Below are 17,316 nucleotides of genomic sequence, written 5' to 3'. Positions count from 1 at the left end.
AGAAGACGCGGGGAATCTTACAGTAAATTCTTCCCACATAGTCCCCTCTGTAAACTCATCTAGCAGAGCTTGCCTTTGACTGCATTTGACCAATCAGGGGACGTTGCGGGGCAGGGTGACCCATGCAGAAGGGGGTTGTATCTCCCCTCTGAGAACTCCTCCCTCTGTCCTCTACCAATTGAAGTGGGCGTCAGCTCTGTAGGACCACCCCGAGAGGGGATTTGACCAAATACGGGAAGTGCCGCAGTGGAGTGAGCTGCCCACAACAGGATCCCGTGGTCCCTAAAAAGTCCCCACACCGCCCTCTACCAATTGGAGAGGGTTTCACTCCCACCTTAGGCCATCTCAGAAGGGAAACGTGTACCAATCCAGAACAGGTTTAGCCCGAAGGCCTAGGCCACGATTTCTGCAAAAGACATCCTTGGAACGAGACGGGCTCTTCCACGCAGTGTTGAGTTGCCACTTCCAGGAGGATGCTGCCAGCCACGCAAACATGGAGCTCCAGAGGTCGGCGGCTTCTGGCCTAGACCTTCGGGCACTGCCTATTCTGATCGGTACGTTTCCCTTCTGGGATGGCCTAAGGGGTGTGTGAAACCCTGACCGATTAGTAGAGGACGGTGGGGGGATTTCATGGAGCGGTGATGGGCCCCTCTTGCGGGTAGGTCACCCCATCACTTACCCTATTTGGTGAAATCCCCTCTCTGGCTGGTCCTAAGGGGATGAGGCTCACCCCAACTGGGAGGAGTTCTCGGAGGGGTCACGTGACCCACTTCCGGATGGGTCACTCTGCCCCAGAACTTTCCCCCATTGCTCAAATCCATTCCTGAGGCAGATGGATGGAGATAAAACACCCCCAGATTGGTAGAGGAGTGGCAGGAGCTCTTAGAGGGGTCACATGCCACTCCTTGCTTCTACTCATATTTGCATCCTGACCCCAAAAGTCTTATATCATGGTGTGGGTCTTATGGTGACAGATGAGCGATGCCTTAGGGGTGACGGGGTGAGGTCCCATGGGTGAAACTAAATAACTGTCCTTAGCCTCAGGGTGGTTTGGCCTTATGGCCAGAGCAAAAATGGCTGCCCTCCCACTCAGGGTTGTGTGGCCCAACGACCAGAGTCCATGCGGCTGCCCTCTCCATCCAGGGCTGTGTGGCCCAACGACCAGAGTCCATGCGGCCGCCCGCTCCATCCAGGGCTGTGTGGCCCAGCGACCACAGTCCATGCGGCCGCCCGCTCCATCCAGGGCTGTGTGGCCCAACGACCAGAGTCCGTGCGGCTATCCTCTCAGTCCAGGGCTGTGTGGCCCAGCGACCAGAGTCCATGCGGCCGCCCTCTCCGTCGGGGCTGTGTGGCCCAGCGACCAGAGTCCGTGCGGCCGCCCTCTCCGTCGGGGCTGTGTGGCCCAGCGACCAGAGTCTGTGCGGCCGTCCTCTCCATCTGGGGCTGTGTGGCCCAACGACCAGAGTCCGTGCGGCCGCCCTCTCCGTCGGGGCTGTGTGGCCCAACGACCAGAGTCCGTGCAGCCGCCCTCTCCGTCCGGGCTGTGTGGCCCAACGACCAGAGTCCGTGCGGCCGCCCTCTCCGTCCAGGGCTGTGTGGCCCAGCGACCAGAGTCCGTGCGGCCGCCCTCTCCATCCAGGGCAGTGTGGGCCAACGACCAGAGTCCGTGCAGCCGCCCTCTCCGTCCGGGCTGTGTGGCCCAACGGCCAGAGTCCGTGCGGCTGTCCTCTCCATCCGGAGCTGTGTGGCCCAACGGCCAGAGTCTGTGCGGCCGCCCTGTCCGTCCGGGGCTGTGTGGCCCAACGACCAGAGTCCGTGCGGCCGCCCTCTCCGTCGGGGCTGTGTGGCCCAACGACCAGAGTCCGTGCGGCCGCCCTCTCTGTCTGGGGCTGTGTGGCCCAACGGCCAGAGTCCGTGCGGCCGCCCTCTCCATCCAGGGCTGTGTGGCCCAACGGCCAGAGTCCGTGCGGCCGCCCTCTCCGTCGGGGCTGTGTGGCCCAGCGACCAGAGTCCGTGCGGCCGCCCTCTCCGTCGGGGCTGTGTGGCCCAGCGACCAGAGTCCGTGCGGCCGCCCTCTCCGTCGGGGCTGTGTGGCCCAGCGACCAGAGTCTGTGCGGCCGCCCTCTCCGTCGGGGCTGTGTGGCCCAACGGCCAGAGTCCGTGCGGTGCCCTTCATTGCAGGGCTGTTTGGCTGAGAGTTCAGAGACAAGATGGTTGCCCCTCCTCTTGGGGCCGTGCAGTCTAGTGGCGCAATGGGGACGTGGGCAGCCACCCGAGGATGGATGGCAGCCAGGGAAGGGGGACCCAGACTCTCCTTACTCCCCCTTGCCCTAGCCCAGGGCCTTGTCCGTGGCCAATGTGTTTGCCGTTGAGTCAGTGGGGATCCAGCCAGAACATGCTGACGTCACTCAGCATGACAATGGCTCGTTCACCCAGGTTACTTCAGAGGAGAAGTCTCTAGGCCACGGGCTGGGGGTCTCTGGGCTCCCGGCGTGGGAAACTCCCAGACACTCCGATCTCCCTTGCACGTCTGCAGGCCCCCGGGGGTGCGGCTGGGTCTCGGCGCCTCGGGGCTCTGCAGTCAGGGGCTTCAGCTGCTTCTGGACTGGAGCCTACAATGTGCATCCTCCATTTTCGGCGCTCTCCCTAGCGTGAGCTCAGCTGCTCCCTTTCACACTGGTGCTCCAGTTCTAGTGTGTCCAGCAGGGCTGGGGAGGGGCTTGGCTTCCTCCGCCTAGACTGTGGGGTTATGTGGGGTTGGTACACCGCGGCACACGCTGCTCGGCCTCTTCTGTCTCCTCCTTCCCATGCAACAGCTGCTTTGCCATCTCACAAGAGATGGGATCAGTGGTGGGCTCAGTTGGCTCCTGTTGGCCTCCAGATGTCTGGAAGAGGGAGAAAGGGCAGGAGCACAAATTAGAAAAACAAAACCTTCAAGCAGGGTAGTTTTCCACAGCACAAAACCACCCCACTTTGCTAATGTTCATTTGCAACCTCCCTGAGAGCTGGCATTTCTTAAAGAGAGCGCCCAACCCCCCGCAACCTCCACTACCCTGGGGGCTGGCAATGGTTAAAGGGAGTCTGGGAGAATGTCTCCTCTCTCCGCCTGGCTCTGATGAGTGAGGGAATCACATGCGAGAAGCTGTGTGAATGTCGGGCTCTGTGCGGTGGGGTGAGATGTCCTACATGGTGCCCAAAGGTGGGGTTGTCCTGACTCTGCAGTGACTTCATTCTAGGGAGAGAGATGTCAGAGATCAGCTCCAGGGTGCTGCCCTGTAACAGTGTGTGGGAATGGGGCAGAAGTGGGGCAATGGTGCACTCAGGAAAGGAGCAGGGCTTAGGGGGGCCCGAGCTGCAGCCACTAAAGCCCCTGTGTGCTGCGTTCCAGCCGGGCCGGCTCTGCCTGGCTGGGGTGCGGGCGAGGCGGCTCCGCGTACTGCCCTTCTTGTCTGCCCCCCCAGCCACGTCGCCGCGACCAGCACTGCACCGGGAACCTCTGTCCCGGGGGCTGCTCTTGCCTGTCGGCTCTGCCCCCCCGCCCCGCGTACCTCCCCCAGCAGCTCCCATTGGCCGGGAATTGTTAATCCGGCCCTGGCCCTACTCCCCAGCCTGTTCCAATCCTGCTCTTGACTCCTGACTCCGGCTCCAACCCTTGGCTCCCCTCGGCTTGACCTCCACCACTCTGAGCACGCAGGCCCCAGCGACCCTGCTCCAACCACTGGGCCCAAGCCAGCCGTGCTTTGGCTTCCTGACCCCAGCGATATGGAGGAGTCGTTCACCTCACTGCTTTCCATGTGTATGGCCCTGCCTTGGTCAGCGCTGGTTTTCATCTGCCATGGTGCTGCCCAGTCACATGGCTTGATTAGATCCCTTTGAACTTCTTCAAAGTCTTCTCTAGGCTGATTAATCTGCAGAATTTTGTGTCATCTGCCAATATCCACCTTGTTGTTCAGCCCCGGTTCCAAACATAAGAAAGGCCAGACTGGGTCAGAGGAAACGTCCATCTAGCCCAGTATCCTGTCTTCTGACAGTGGCCACTGCCAGGTGCCCCAGAGGGAATGAACAGACAAGACTCATCCAGTGATCTATGCCCTGTTGCCTAATTCCTAGTTTCTGGCAATCAGAGGCTAGGGACACCAAAAAGTTGATAAGCGTCTGGTGTACGTACCATAGCAGGACAAAGAGCTCTTCTGTGTCGGTCCCGGTTCCCTAGTCAAATGCAGAACCCGACACGAGATTTACAAGCTTCTGCAACCATTTATAATGTCTGTTGAGGATGTCCCACGTGGTCCTGTCAGATTTCAAAGGCACTTCCTGAAAAGCTGAAACCAAGAGGAAACGGGTTGAAAAGCCCCTGGTGCTGATGTGCCTGGTGCCTAGGAAACCTCCACTCCCGATGGCCATTGCCCCCTGCTATTAGCTCCCCCAGAGTCTAAGGGCACAAGAACAACAACTCCGCTCCTCCCAAAATAGCCCTGGACAGAGAGGAGACCCCATTCTTGTCACTTCCCCCTCCGCCGGCCTACACCCGTACACACACCCCTACACACAGACGGTTGGGGGCACTTGTTCTTTCGATGGAACAGGAAAGTGACAGCCGCAGCGACATTAAACCATCCAACATTTAGGCCGAGATCCACAAAGGGATTTAGGCTCCTAATGTCTGCTGAAATCCTTTGTGGCCCTGTGCCTTCATTCCTGAAGAGATCACAGGGAGAAGTGTTTCCCATGTGCCCTCATGGGATTTCCTATGAGCTGATAACCAATCTCGGAGTGAATCTCCCTGGCCTGCAATCACTCCATTATAGGGAGGGCAGGTGATGAGGGTAATTGTCATCATCATCATCATCCTTAATAACAACGGCTCTTTCCAATTCTGTCAGGCCTTCCATTACAGACTTTCAGACCTTTATGAAGACACTTTCCCCACACAGCTTTAAGGCTATGTCTACACTAGGAGCTAGAGATGGAATTCCCCTGCTCCCATACACATATTGCGGTACCTCGATGAAGCTCGCATGAGCATCCTTCTTCCTTAAACGCTGTCCTTAGACAGAGAGGGACCTGTGTCCACATTCAAACCCGTGTTCGGGCCCTGTGCTGCACCCCTGTACTTCCCACAGAGGCACAAACACACAGAGGTATTTCCTTACCTTCATACAGGCGGGAGATGCCATCTTCATTCACTGTTTCAGACAACAAATTGTAGTAATGGCGGATAGTATTTCCTAGACATACAATGAATACAGTGCATCTCATTACTTTTCAAATCCTTCGCTGAAAACTGCTAAGGATGCAGCCATTCCCCCAAGGCAGCCCTTCGGAAATTAAATACATTCCTTACATCTGTTCACAAAGCACATTAGATAAAGCATCAGACGCCCAGCAGTTACTGAGAAGCTGATTTCCAAAGGAGATTGAATTCACATCAAACCAGCATGATGTCAATTCAATCTCCCCTAGGCGCAGCCAAAGAGCTGTTGTGGGCAGGGGAAGTTGGTGCAGTTGATACAGCTAAGTTGCTCCCTTCATCTTGGAATACATGTTAATTCTCTCTCTCTCTCTCTCTCTCTCTCACACACACACACACACACACACACACACACACACCCGTTTTAGGATTCTGGTGCTGTCGGAGGGAACAGAGCAGCCGTCTAGAAAAGGGCTTTGAAGGAAACATTTAAGAAAGCTCAAGTGAATTTGCTCTGCTTACCAATGAACAAGGCTGCAGAGTGTCGTATTGTTGTCTGGGAGCTTTCCAGGTACTCTAGGGCCTGGAACAGGAATTTGGGGATGTGGCTCTTGTTGTTCTGCATCTGGAAAGAAAGAAGGAAGAAATGCACAATATACAAATGACATGTTCTCCCCACAGCGAATAGTCCAGGAAAGCCAAAGCATAGAGCCAGGCCATGGCAGCCGCCAATACGAACCCATACACCAGAGCAGCACCTCTCTGAAGTCACTGTTGTGTTCTCCAGAACCTCCGCTTTCATTTGAAAAGACAAAAGTTTGGAGGTCTGACAGTTGTGGAGAAAACTGTCAACAATGTGAACGGATTGTAACTCCTGCAGAAATGAACCAGCAGAGAGCCTGGAATAGCGTCTTGCAACCCGACCGAAGCGGATGGGTCCTCAGGCTGTGGGGTTCGAAAGGTCTCCCTCAAGTCCCCATTCACCCCTCTCAAGGCACAAGGAATTCACCTACCAAGCACTTCCCGACACACTTCAAGAGCTGTGAGGAGCCATCCCAGGCCATGCTGCGGAACAGCCTCTTCAAATGAGCCCAGCCGAGAAACACTGCGCAGCGGAAGAGCGTCAGTTTACATCGCTGCAAGAGAAGGGAGACCAAGAGGGTTCTCACTGCGAGAGAGGATAGTGTGGGGGACACTGGACCTTCTCCACCCCTTGTGCTGTGTGCTGTGAGGATGGATGAGGCACGAGGCTCCAGCATGGAGTGAAGCCGGGAGGAGAAGGCTCTGCTTGGGCAAGGGGCTCTGGCGATGACTGGAGTGGGGGCCCCAGGGGATTCTGGCTCTTTGCTCTGAAGGAAATAATGACCGTGGCACTTACCAGTGTCACACTCTCCTCCTGGTCTGCAAGATGCAGCAGCAGCGGGAGCAAGCAGTGGATGATTTCCTGCTGCACGAGGGGTTTGTCCGGGTCCTGCACCCTGCTCACCACGTTGCCAAGCAGTGAAATGGCAGCTGAGCGCACACTGCCCCTCTCCTGGCAATGACACACAGGGGGTGGGGACGCCCGGTTAAAGCCAGGCAGTATCAGAGCAGAACGCGACAGAGTCCTAATCCGCCCGCTGCTCCGGTTCCCCCGTGTGAACTGACTTGGCTGGCGGGAGCAGGGCGGACACCAGGCCAGCGCCACAGACATCTTGGGCAAGGCCTGAGACCCTGTGCAGGACAGCGCAGCCCCAGGGTGTCCCAGAGGCAGTTTCTGTCTGGAGAGCCCAGAATCCCAGAACCCGAGAAGATTTGGGGAGAGGGAGGGAAGTCTGGTGGAGACTGGTCTGGGGAACGGGAGAAGCCGCTGCCGGAGCCTTGCAGGGATGTGCTGCTACAAAACACAGCATTTCTTTTGCTCTTCGGTGCCCCCGAGAGCCGGGCCATTCCCGACCCACCTCTTTCCTGCTGAGAATCTCCCCCTCTTTGGGGGCCTGTGTTCTCCAGACAGCTGGTCATCTGCCCAGGGCCAGGCCCCCTCTCCCCCAGGCCAGGCTGCAGCAGGGGCTGGGAGCATGGCGCTGAGGCTGAGCTTTGGCGAGAAGAGCTCTGACAGGGAGGTGGCTCAGAGGAGATTCCCCACCCATGGCGGGGGCGCTCCTTGGAGGCTCCATGGCAGGCCTGAGGGGCGGGAGCCAAGGAGATGGGGAGAGAGAGACAAGGGCATCAGAGACAGGTGGAGGGGGGGCATGGGCTTCTCCTGGGGTTCCAAGCCTTACGTCATCAATGAAGGGGCGAAGGCTGACTGCAATGTCCTGGGAGATGGAGCCAAGCCCCTCCCTCCTGAGGAGGTAGATGATGTCTCCAGCTTTGTGCATGGCCTCCTTGACACACCCTCCATCCCGGTCACAAAACCTGGCCACGGTTCCTGGCAGCTGGGCCTGTAACCATCTCACCTGCAGGAATGAAGAAGGCAACTCATTACTTTCCGGGGTGACAGCCTGGAGCACATGCTGGACCACTCCCACCTAGGAGAAACCACGGATGGCACAGCCCCCAACGGGGCAGAAATTCGTTCTCCTGTCACTCTGTGCCAGCTGCTCACTGTAACCTTTGTCTTTGCTCACCCCACCTCCCCCATTGCATCCCATCTGCAATCAGGGCTCAGCTCACGGGAGCAGGGAGCACGTCATGCCTTGATTTGCTCAGGAAAGCACCTCCACCATTTGAGGGCTGTGTGTTAAACAACAAGGCTTGTGTGGGGATCTGGCTCTCATTTCCGAGCTATCTGAGAGACGTCGGCTTCCTCGGTCCCGTGGGCAATCCACGCCTCTTACCTTTTCTGGCTGGAACACAATACTGCCAAGGCCTCGCAGACTGAGCTTACGTATGACGGGATTTGTGTCTTTGCTCCATTCCATGAGCTGCGCCCGGAGCTCTGATTTTGTCAGCACTGTCTCAATGGAAGGACTCTGGAGAAACTGGAAAGAGCCAAATCAACATCAGGTTGAGGAACAGAGGTCTTCCTGTGGGGTCTCTTCCCTAGACAGTCGTCTTTACCAAAGGGCCACTTACTCCCACCCAAAGTCTCTGGTGCGTAGGGAGCCAGTTGCTGCTGTTTCAGTTGGTTCATTCCCAAAAGTTGGACTCATGCACAAATCACAAATCAACCCCCAGGGAAAGGGGCATCTCCAGGCCTCATTGAGCGCCATGCAGAGACCCCTGGGACAGAAGAAAAGCACAACTCCAGGAAAAGGTGAGGAGAGAAGCAAGGCCTTGGGGCACTGGAGAAACATCCCCTCTTGCCCCATAATCCCACCGAGGCACATCCAGCCAGGAGCAATCTCACCCTGTCTCTCCCTCCCTCTCTTTGCCATGCCCCACAACCATCTTTGTGCGGAGAGGAGCTAGCTGGCGGTAAGGCTGCTGAGCTGCTGACAATGTGCCCCAGAGCTTACTGGCCTGAGCTGCTCTCCAGAAAGCTCCCTTGTGCCTGTCAACTAATGAATCTCACCTCAATACAGAAAGCCATGGCGATGGTTCTCTGCTCCTCCTCCCTCTCACTCTGGACGATGGTGAGTGCCTCTCTGAAAACTGCAGGGAGCTGAGGGTTCTCACACTCGATCATGGCTCTGGAACATGGAACAGAAAGTCCCTTAAAGAAAAGGAGTACTTGTGGCACCTTAGAGACTAACCAATTTATTTGAGCATAAGCTTTCGTGAGCTACAGCTCACTTCATCGGATGCATACTGTGGAAAGTGTAGAAGATCTTTTTATATACACACAAAGCATGAAAAAATACCTCCTCCCACCCCACTCTCCTGCTGGTAATAGCTTATCTAAAGTGATCACTCTCCTTACAGTGTATATCTTCTGTCCCAGGGGTCTCTGCATGGCGCTCAATGAGGCCTGGAGATGCCCCTTTCCCTGGGGGCTGATTTGTGATTTGTGGGGGCGGAGGGTGCGGGGGGTGAGAAAACCTGGATTTGTGCTGGAAATGGCCCAACTTGATTATCATACACATTGTAAGGAGAGTGGAACAGGAATATTTCACACGGAAATCCCATTCCCAAGAGAGACCCAATGAGGAGGAAACTTTGGGCTCCTACCTTGCAATCAGGCCAACACCCTGTGAGTAGTAATATCGGGAGGCTATCGTGTCCCAACCCTGCTGAAACTGGATGATGGCAAATTCCTTCCAGTAGCCGGGCATGGAGAAAAGAGTCTTCACAGCCTCCACTGACGTGCTAAAGAGAAAAAAATACCAGTGTCAGGCAATGAGATCAGCCCCAGGCATGGCAAATCTGCAGAAGTCCTGGGACACACAGCGTGGTCAGCAGTAGCTAGCCTCCCCGAGGATAGATCCAGTGTGATATCACGGTGCTTCCCTGCCCAATGGGCCCTGTCTACACTGCCGTTTCATTGAGTTTCTAACCAATTAGTGACAATGTCGCTTCTTAAGATGATTGGTGTCATCACTCACTGTGGCTGAATACTTGATTCTTTACTGTGACAGGTAACAGGACTCAAGCGGGCATGTGGGGTCGGGTCCTTCGTTGGTGTAAGCGAGCAAAGCGATGTCAGTTTACACCACCTGAGGTGTCTTCCGGCGCTCTGGTTTTCCCATGTAGATGGAAGCCCCTCACTGTGCCCACAGAGCCAGTCGAACGGGTCCCTCTTCCTCCTGCCTGCCTGTGGGGCTGAGATCCTGCAGGGCCTGGCCCCAGGTGCTGCCGGTGTGGCTCTGTCCGCGTTCAGGGATGGAGGCCCCCAGATTTGCTCAGCAGACAGTGATAAAAGCACTGACCCTCTGGCGGGTGGCACAGGTGGATGGATGCACAGACATGACTGCTGCCTGAGCGTGTGGGGAAAGCAGCTGGCCTGTGGGCAGCGTCAGATGAGCGAGTGTGACTCACAAGAACACACGGCTCTCAACCCTTTTCCCTCAAGAGAGACCTGCACCCAACTGAGCCTGGGCTAACGACAGCACCCGAACCACTGATGGCCATGAACAGACCCCGGGTGTTTAGCAGAACAAATCTGTTCTTCCTTTTCCTTTCAGTCATTACCTTAGGGGGCTGAGGCAGCTGGATCCCTCCTCGGGGCTGGATGTGTCGCTGGCCATGTAGGTCCCTGGCAAGTGCAGATCCATCACATACTGCACTTGCCTGACGCAGAGGATGAGCAGCTGGGGATACATTTCCAGGATGGCTTCTCGGTATCCCCAAAGGAAAAGGACCTCGTAAATGGTCTTCATGGCCTGGAGGGGGGAAAGCATTTCACTCAACTATCCCAATCTGTCCCCTGCCCCCATTGCCATTCGCGATTGTCCTTTTGTCATGTCTCCTTTCCTCTCCAGCGTGTCACAAAAGAGGATTGGCTCCTGAGAGGGGAGGAAACATTTGGAAGCTCCTGAACCTTCCCCCATTCCTGGAACGGAAGCAGGATGGAACCCTATGGAAAGATCAGAAGAGTCTGGGTGACGTTATTCCCCGTTATTTCTCTTAATGGTGCAGACCCTGCGCTTTGGCTTTCCAGCCGTGACTGGACGGGCTGAAACCATCCTGAGCAGATGCGTTCTCATAGGCCCAGTGTTTCTGGCCCAGTCAAAAGTACTGGACATCTCAAGATCCCATGCTGGGAAGATTTCTAGCCACAGTTTACAAAGCCAGAAACCTGGATACTTCCAAGAGACGCCCGAACTGCACCTGCTCACTAAAGGGCCATCTAAAGCAGAAGACGACTGAGCCAGGGTACCAGCAGATAAACCACTTAAGATCTGTAACTTTTACCTGGGGGAAACTTTATTTACACCTCTTTGGTTTGATTGGAGGTGGCCAGGACACACGAAGGCCTGGTCTACACGACGGAGTTAGGTCAACACAAGGCCACTCACCCAGCATCACCCTAACTATGGAATTTCCTTCCCATTGGCAGAACTGCCCCTCGGTGCCAAATTCCTAACTCCACCTCCACAAGGGGCAGAGAGTCCAAGTCAATGCAGTTCGGTCGATGCAGTGTCAGTGTACACACCGCGTCGTTTACGTCAACTGACTCTCAGGAGCCTTCCCGCAATGCCCCACCCTGACCGAGGAATCGCGACAAGCGCTTCTGGTGAGGACGTGCCCTGCTGGCACCAGGGCTGGCTCCAGCTTTTTGGCTGCCCCAAGCGGAGAAGGAAAAAAAAAAGAAAAACCCGACTGAGCTGCCCCCGAAGTGGCGCTGAAGAGGAAGAGAGGGAATGAAGGACCCACTGCCGAATTACTGCCGAAGACCCGGACGTGCCGCCCCGACTTTCTATTGGCTGCCCCAGGCCCCTGCTTCCTTTGCTGGCACCCGGAGCCGGCCCTGGCTGACACACGCAGCAAAGTGCAGCCCCACCCAAGGGATGGGCTTGCTGTGGCGGCTGTGAGCCGAGGGAGGTTAGGTCAGCTGAACTGTGTAGTGGAGCTGTGGCCTGAAGCTCAGAAGGGGTGAAGCTCACACACACACACACACACACACACACACACACACACACACACACACAGACACACAAAGATGCACCATCCTCCCTGCCGTGGCGGGTTCGCAAAGTGACATCTCAAATCTCACTTACAGCCAGAGACACATGGCCGCTCTTCTCCTCCCGGCGTCTCTGCTGGAGCTTGTCCAGCAGCTGCCGCAGCACCTCCCTGGTGAGCTGGGGTTCTTCACCCAAGGCCTTCCACAGCTCAAGGGCACAGCTGCAGAGTCAGAAACAGAAGTCAGACCTTCCCTGCCTGGCCACCTCTCGCCCTCCCCAGGGAGAGGCTTGCAATGTAGGCAGGAAAGGCGTCTCTCAGAGGAGACACCGATCGGGCCGGGGAGGCTGAGGCTGGGCAAGTCCCTTCAGAGAACGTTGCATTTATTCCTTTCCCCCAATGGGTTATTGTTCCTGAAGCCAGCACCACTGCTTCCAAACAGTGACCATGAACTGACCACAGAGTGACCAACACACTGCAGACTGCAAAATTCTGCTCTGTTACGCTAGGGTCAGTCCGGAGGAACTTGCCTGACCTCATTGGAGTTACTCTGGCTATTTGGGGGTGGAACTGAGACCCAGCGTTTGGCCAAGTGTCTCAAAGCACCTCACTCCTACTGCAGTGTGGTGGATGGGGTCAGACACTGAATCAGAACATGCCCTGATAGGAGAGGATTCAGGAGCTTGGGAGGGGAGATTGTACTGCCCAGCGTGACAGAGATGGAAGGAAACTACGATTGAAATCCCTCTCCTCTCTTCTCTCCATTCTTGCTGATCTAAGTCCTGCTGGTCCCCGCAGGCATCTGCAGAGGAAGACTGCAGACGGATCCAAAAGACTTCCAGTCATTTGACTTCCAAGTTTGGTGAGGAAGGTCGGACATGGTGGTCAAGCCCTGGAGACACTGAGAGCTAGGTTGGACAAATCAAGAGCAAATGGCCTGGAAGCAAGGTCTTCAGGAAGCTGGACTGAAATTCTGTGCCAAGGCTGCCGAGTTTCTACAGCTTGTGAGCACAGCCCCTGGAAAGCACTGTGGCTGTTCCAAGGAATTCAAACCTGAAAGGTTTACAAATCAAACACTCAAAGAAATATGAAAACCAACACTGTATTCCTCTGGTAACTGAATTGGGCAAGAAATTCAATTTCTTTCATGCTGCTCTTCAATTTGCTCTCTCATGTGACACAGATTTGTCTCTGGGCAGTGCAGAACTGCATGGCAGAAGATGCCGAGGAAAGCCGGAGTTTTGACCTCTGGCTAGGGTCCAAGTTGAGTTTCACGGCCCCTAGGAACATGGGGATTGTGTTATAAATACCTCAGATGGATGACTCTGCAAAGTGACCAGCAATAACCAGCAGGACTCAGAGTTTACAACACATTGAGATGAAAAGAGGCACTCACCCCTCTCAGAGCTATTATTGCCGGCTGTCTGCAGACTCAGGCAGGCTGCACTGCATTTACGCTCTGGTCATGTGTGGATGATTTTTTGTCTTTTTTGCAACAATAAGGGCTGGAAATTTCTGTCTTCAGAGATTTACCTCTGCTGCACAGCTCCAGAAGAATGAGTGTATTTTTTCACCAATTCCTCAGCCACGGAATAACTAGGGATCTGACGACAGGTAACAATCCTGCCCTGGTCTGCAGGGGATAGACAGATGGGCCTCATGGGCCTTTTCCATCTCTGCCTTCTCTCATGCACTAAGGAGCAGCCAGATCTCATGAGCCAGGGATGTTGAGTGAGCCCCACAGTCATTTATTGGCCCTGTACTGGATCTGAGAGGAAGTGGGTGACCCATAGAAATCAGGACAATGCAGGAATTCTCCAGAAAACTGGCACGTCTCCATCCCGGGGAGTGCAGGAGGAGGGGTTGGCTCCTCAGCGGCTGGGCCTGGGCATCTCCTCTTAGGAAGCATGGACAGCTCTCTGCACAGCAGGAAACTCCCTCCAACTGTGTGAGCCCCACGGACCCTCCCCGGCCTGTGGCCTGTCAGTGGGAGCAGGAAGAGAAATAACGGACTGAGGTGATAACAGAGCAGCTCCCTACCTGTGCGATGACAGCGTGTGAGCCACACAGGTTAGAACCACGTCCTGGGGGTGGGAGCGAGCCAGCAAGGCCGTGGCCCTCAGCGCTGCTTTTCTGGCTCTGGGATCGCAGACGTTGTCGAGCCAGATTAAGATCCCTCCCACGACGTCTCCAACCTGGAAGAATGCCAGGAAGTTGAGGGATGGATTAATCAAAGAGTGGCCTCCTCCCAGGGAAGCCCTCCTGGCAGCCCCGCAAGCCGCCTCTGACCTCAGTTTCCCATCTTGGCTCCTCCCTAATCTGAAGAAAGAGGCTTTGACAAGTCCAGGAACCCCAGTCTTCCCGAGGTCTGGTTTAGCACCTTAAAGCTCAGAAACACACACAAAAGCCTTCCCCAAAACCTTACAGTGGGCACAGCCCAAACTCCCCTGATGTCCCAGGGCCTTCCCTGCCATAGCAAACTGCTCTCAGCCCTGCTCTCAAAGGCTTCCCTGCAGGAGCCTTTCCTCAGTCTCTGCAACTTCCTGTTGCTCCTTCTAGCACAATCAGTTCCTCCAGACCAGGGGTCTCAACCGAGTTTCCATTGTGGGCCACATCCAATCCTACCTGTTTGGCCCTGAGGATGTCCCATGGGGCGCAGCTCTGTGCTGATTGGGCCGCAGGTTGAGAACCACTGCTCCAGACCCCAGAGCCCACCCTAGAGATGGCAGGCCTAATGTGGAGGCTCGTCAGCAGACTAGGTGAGTGCTGCCTTGCCAGGGCTGGGGCTGTCCCACACCTTCAGTGTGGCTGGGCGTCCTCAGGGAAGTGTCAGGGCTCCAGCGAGCAGAGGACACTTTCAAAACCTGACGCCGCGGATCCCCGCGGCCAAGCGCTGAATGGCAAGGGGCTGAGCCAACCTTCAAAGCACCATGCTAGGGTGTCCCAGGAACGGTTTCCTAGGAGAGGCGATTCTCCCGTCCCCCTCTCTGCGCAGCATCCCCCTGCCCCACTGCGGGCGTCTCTTACTCTCTCCATCTTGTCTCCGTGGAGAGATACGATGGCCCTCAGCTCTTCCTCTGCGGCTCTAAATCTCTGCAGGGTGGGTGTTGTCAGACCCTGCACGGCTGTCATCAGCAGGGCGTGGAGCGGGGCTGAGGAAGGGTGCTCCCCGAGGGTCTGCAATGAACAGGGACAAAGCCTGTGGGGACTGAGTATTTCCCTCGGGCAGCTGCCCTGGAACAGTCTGTCCCCGGGGGAGGCTGGCAGCGCCGAGGGAGCCTGGAGACTCCGGCTGAGCCCGATTCTTCAGAAGCCTCCCCAGGTGCCAAGGTTTCCTCAGCCTTTCGTCCGCTCTCTGGCCCCCTCTCCTGAGAAGAGACGGGAGCCTCTCGGGCAGTGCGGGGACCCCAAGGGCCACCCCATTTCCTCCCTCTCTAGCCCCTCCTCCCAGGACGCCCAGCTTTTGCTGAGAAAACCTCAATGTCCTGCAAAGCCCATTCGAGTTGCTCCTTGAGTGTCGCCGAGGGGTCACTGGAGAACCTGCCCCATGTCCCATCCCACCCCGAGCGCCTGAGCAGATTGGCTCAGCAACTCTGGCAGCCCACAGTGTCTGCGAGGAAAGGAGTGAGAATAGGGCCCAAAGGGAAACGCCCTCTTCCTTCCCCACCCCGCAGCGTGTGGCGCTGCCAGGAAACAGGCAGGAATCGCCGGCAGGAGAGAAAGTAGCTGAGACTGAAGGAGCGAGTCTGCCTGGCTGAGGAGAACCCCAAACCGTGGGCCTCCGGGGCCAGAGCCCTGTGGGTCAGAACTCACTGGGCACAATGTTACTCCAGGGGGCCCGGTTCCAGGGTCACCGAAACCCAGGGCCTGGGGTGCTGGAGGCCTTTGCCCTGGTGTCTCAGGGCAGCCCCTGGGGATTGCTGCAGCTGGGCTGCGTGGCGCTGGATTAGCACCGTCTGTCCTGGATGCCCGCAGCTGAGGACGCGTAGAGCACACCGGAGTGGCCGACTCGCATACAGACTCCAGCCCCCCGGCACCTCAGGAGCTCCCAGAATTGCAGACTTTTGTCTGCGCTGCAGGGCGCTCTGTCACTGACAGCAAGAGTCACAACGGCGTCGAGGTGCCTTTGTAACTGGGACGGAGCCCAGATGTTGGCAGGCGGGATCGAACCTGGGATCTCAGTGCAGGAGCCGCTACCACATGAGCTAAAAGCCACGCGGCTGTCAGCTCAGGCTGGAGAGCAGACTCATCGGTTCTGTCTCGAAGTGGTCCTGGTGCCACGAGATGGGCCAGAACCCCACAGCCAGGAGATACGCGGGTCACCCCGACAAGGGCAGGGATGGGCCTGGTCTGACTTTCAGCCGTGCCTGTGTGCCATGGGAAGTGCCTCAGAATCAGGCACCTGAGCCAGGCACGTCTGCCAATCCCACGAAGCACCTCTGGACTTCTTTAGGTGCCTAAACCCCCTTGTCAAACTGGGCCTCCTTCCACAACCCAGAGAAACTCATAAAGACTGGCTGGAGTTGATCACACTTCAAGAGTGTTCCTTTTCAGCCCCCTGAGCAAGGGGCAGGTCGTTCTCCTGTCAGAGATCCCAGCTCTGGGAGATATGAACACACACAGCAAGGGGTGCTTTCCATGAGCACAGTCACACAGCGTCATTACCATCGTCATAGGGGAGATGCTCGTTAATGAGGAGACGGGAGCGCGCTCTTCTTCCTGCTCTTCTGGGCTCCCCTTTTTCCCACTTCTCCTTCGTCTCTGACGGCTCCTTCTTCGTCCCTGCAGCAGAAAGAAACATTCTTAACATTTTGCTTTTCCATGTCTTCTCCCTGGTTTCCAGAGGGTGGAAGCTGGGCACAGAGCCCTAAAGTGAATTGCCCCGGGTCAGACTGAAGGTTGTTGGCAGAGCTGAGCAGAGAACTCCAATCTCATGACTCTTAGCTGTGGGCTTTTACCAAACAAGGCGTCCTCTTACCTCGGGGCCGGTTTCTTTTCTATTCTACTCTTCCTCTCCCCTTGCCCACCTTTCCCGTCAGTGACGGGCCACAGGCCTCATTTTGCATTTAACCCCCCAAGAAGCAATGACTCAGCTCTGGTACGGTTCCCAGCTGTGACCTGCTGAGACCTCGGGAGCATTTTCCTGATGAAAGGGACCCGATCCAGGAGAAAAGAAATGATTTCCTATAACGTCCAGCCTCTCTGTTCCCCTTACAGCCTGAGCAATGTTAGTACTCCCGACCCCACAGGGCCAGAACCCAAGAAGGGGTGACCTGACATTGTCAGCTCTCCTCACCTCAGCGATGGACCTCTGCCACCCTCTCCAAGAGGATCCGGCACTAAATGGATTCCAGAGTCTGAGGTACCCATCACTGTCCCATGAGACGGCCCTGATGTCAAAGTGTAAGGGGACTGTTGGCCCCTTACTCAAACTCAGTGGGGTTTTGGGTTGGCTAGGTCCCAGTCCCAAAAGGAAGGGGAAGGGTGGATGGGAAACCAGGACTCTGATACTGACAGTCCTCAGGGGCCATGGGGAGAGGCCAACGCTCCAGGTCAGCCTGATTGACAGGGCGGGCAGGCTAATGACGGAGTCAGGGGGTCAGAAAGGTCCCCGTCCTCCACGTGAGCTGGAATTGCCT

The 17,316-nt window shown here is 56.3% G+C and overlaps 1 protein-coding gene across 1 annotated transcript; it reads right to left on the bottom strand.

Annotated features, from left to right (window-relative positions):
- Positions 1-2,153: 2,153 nt before the first annotated feature.
- On the bottom strand, positions 2,154-15,063 carry LOC119567334 (maestro heat-like repeat family member 5). The gene is made up of 14 exons (XM_037912341.2): positions 14,705-15,063; positions 13,718-13,872; positions 11,773-11,899; positions 10,244-10,434; positions 9,284-9,421; positions 8,688-8,805; positions 8,011-8,154; positions 7,453-7,629; positions 6,570-6,725; positions 6,205-6,327; positions 5,714-5,816; positions 5,154-5,228; positions 4,169-4,322; positions 2,154-2,885 (listed from the first exon to the last, which is right to left on the bottom strand). Exons 1-13 carry the CDS (start codon positions 14,807-14,809, stop codon positions 4,210-4,212), a joined length of 1,725 nt encoding a protein of 574 aa, XP_037768269.1. The 5' UTR covers positions 14,810-15,063; the 3' UTR covers positions 2,154-2,885; positions 4,169-4,209.
- Positions 15,064-17,316: the final 2,253 nt, after the last annotated feature.

The sequence above is a fragment of the Chelonia mydas genome, chromosome 11 (assembly GCF_015237465.2).
Source record: "Chelonia mydas isolate rCheMyd1 chromosome 11, rCheMyd1.pri.v2, whole genome shotgun sequence".
NCBI classification, from domain to species: domain Eukaryota; kingdom Metazoa; phylum Chordata; order Testudines; family Cheloniidae; genus Chelonia; species Chelonia mydas.
Note: the sequence above shows the minus strand (reverse complement) of the source record. Positions and strands in the feature narration are given on the sequence as shown.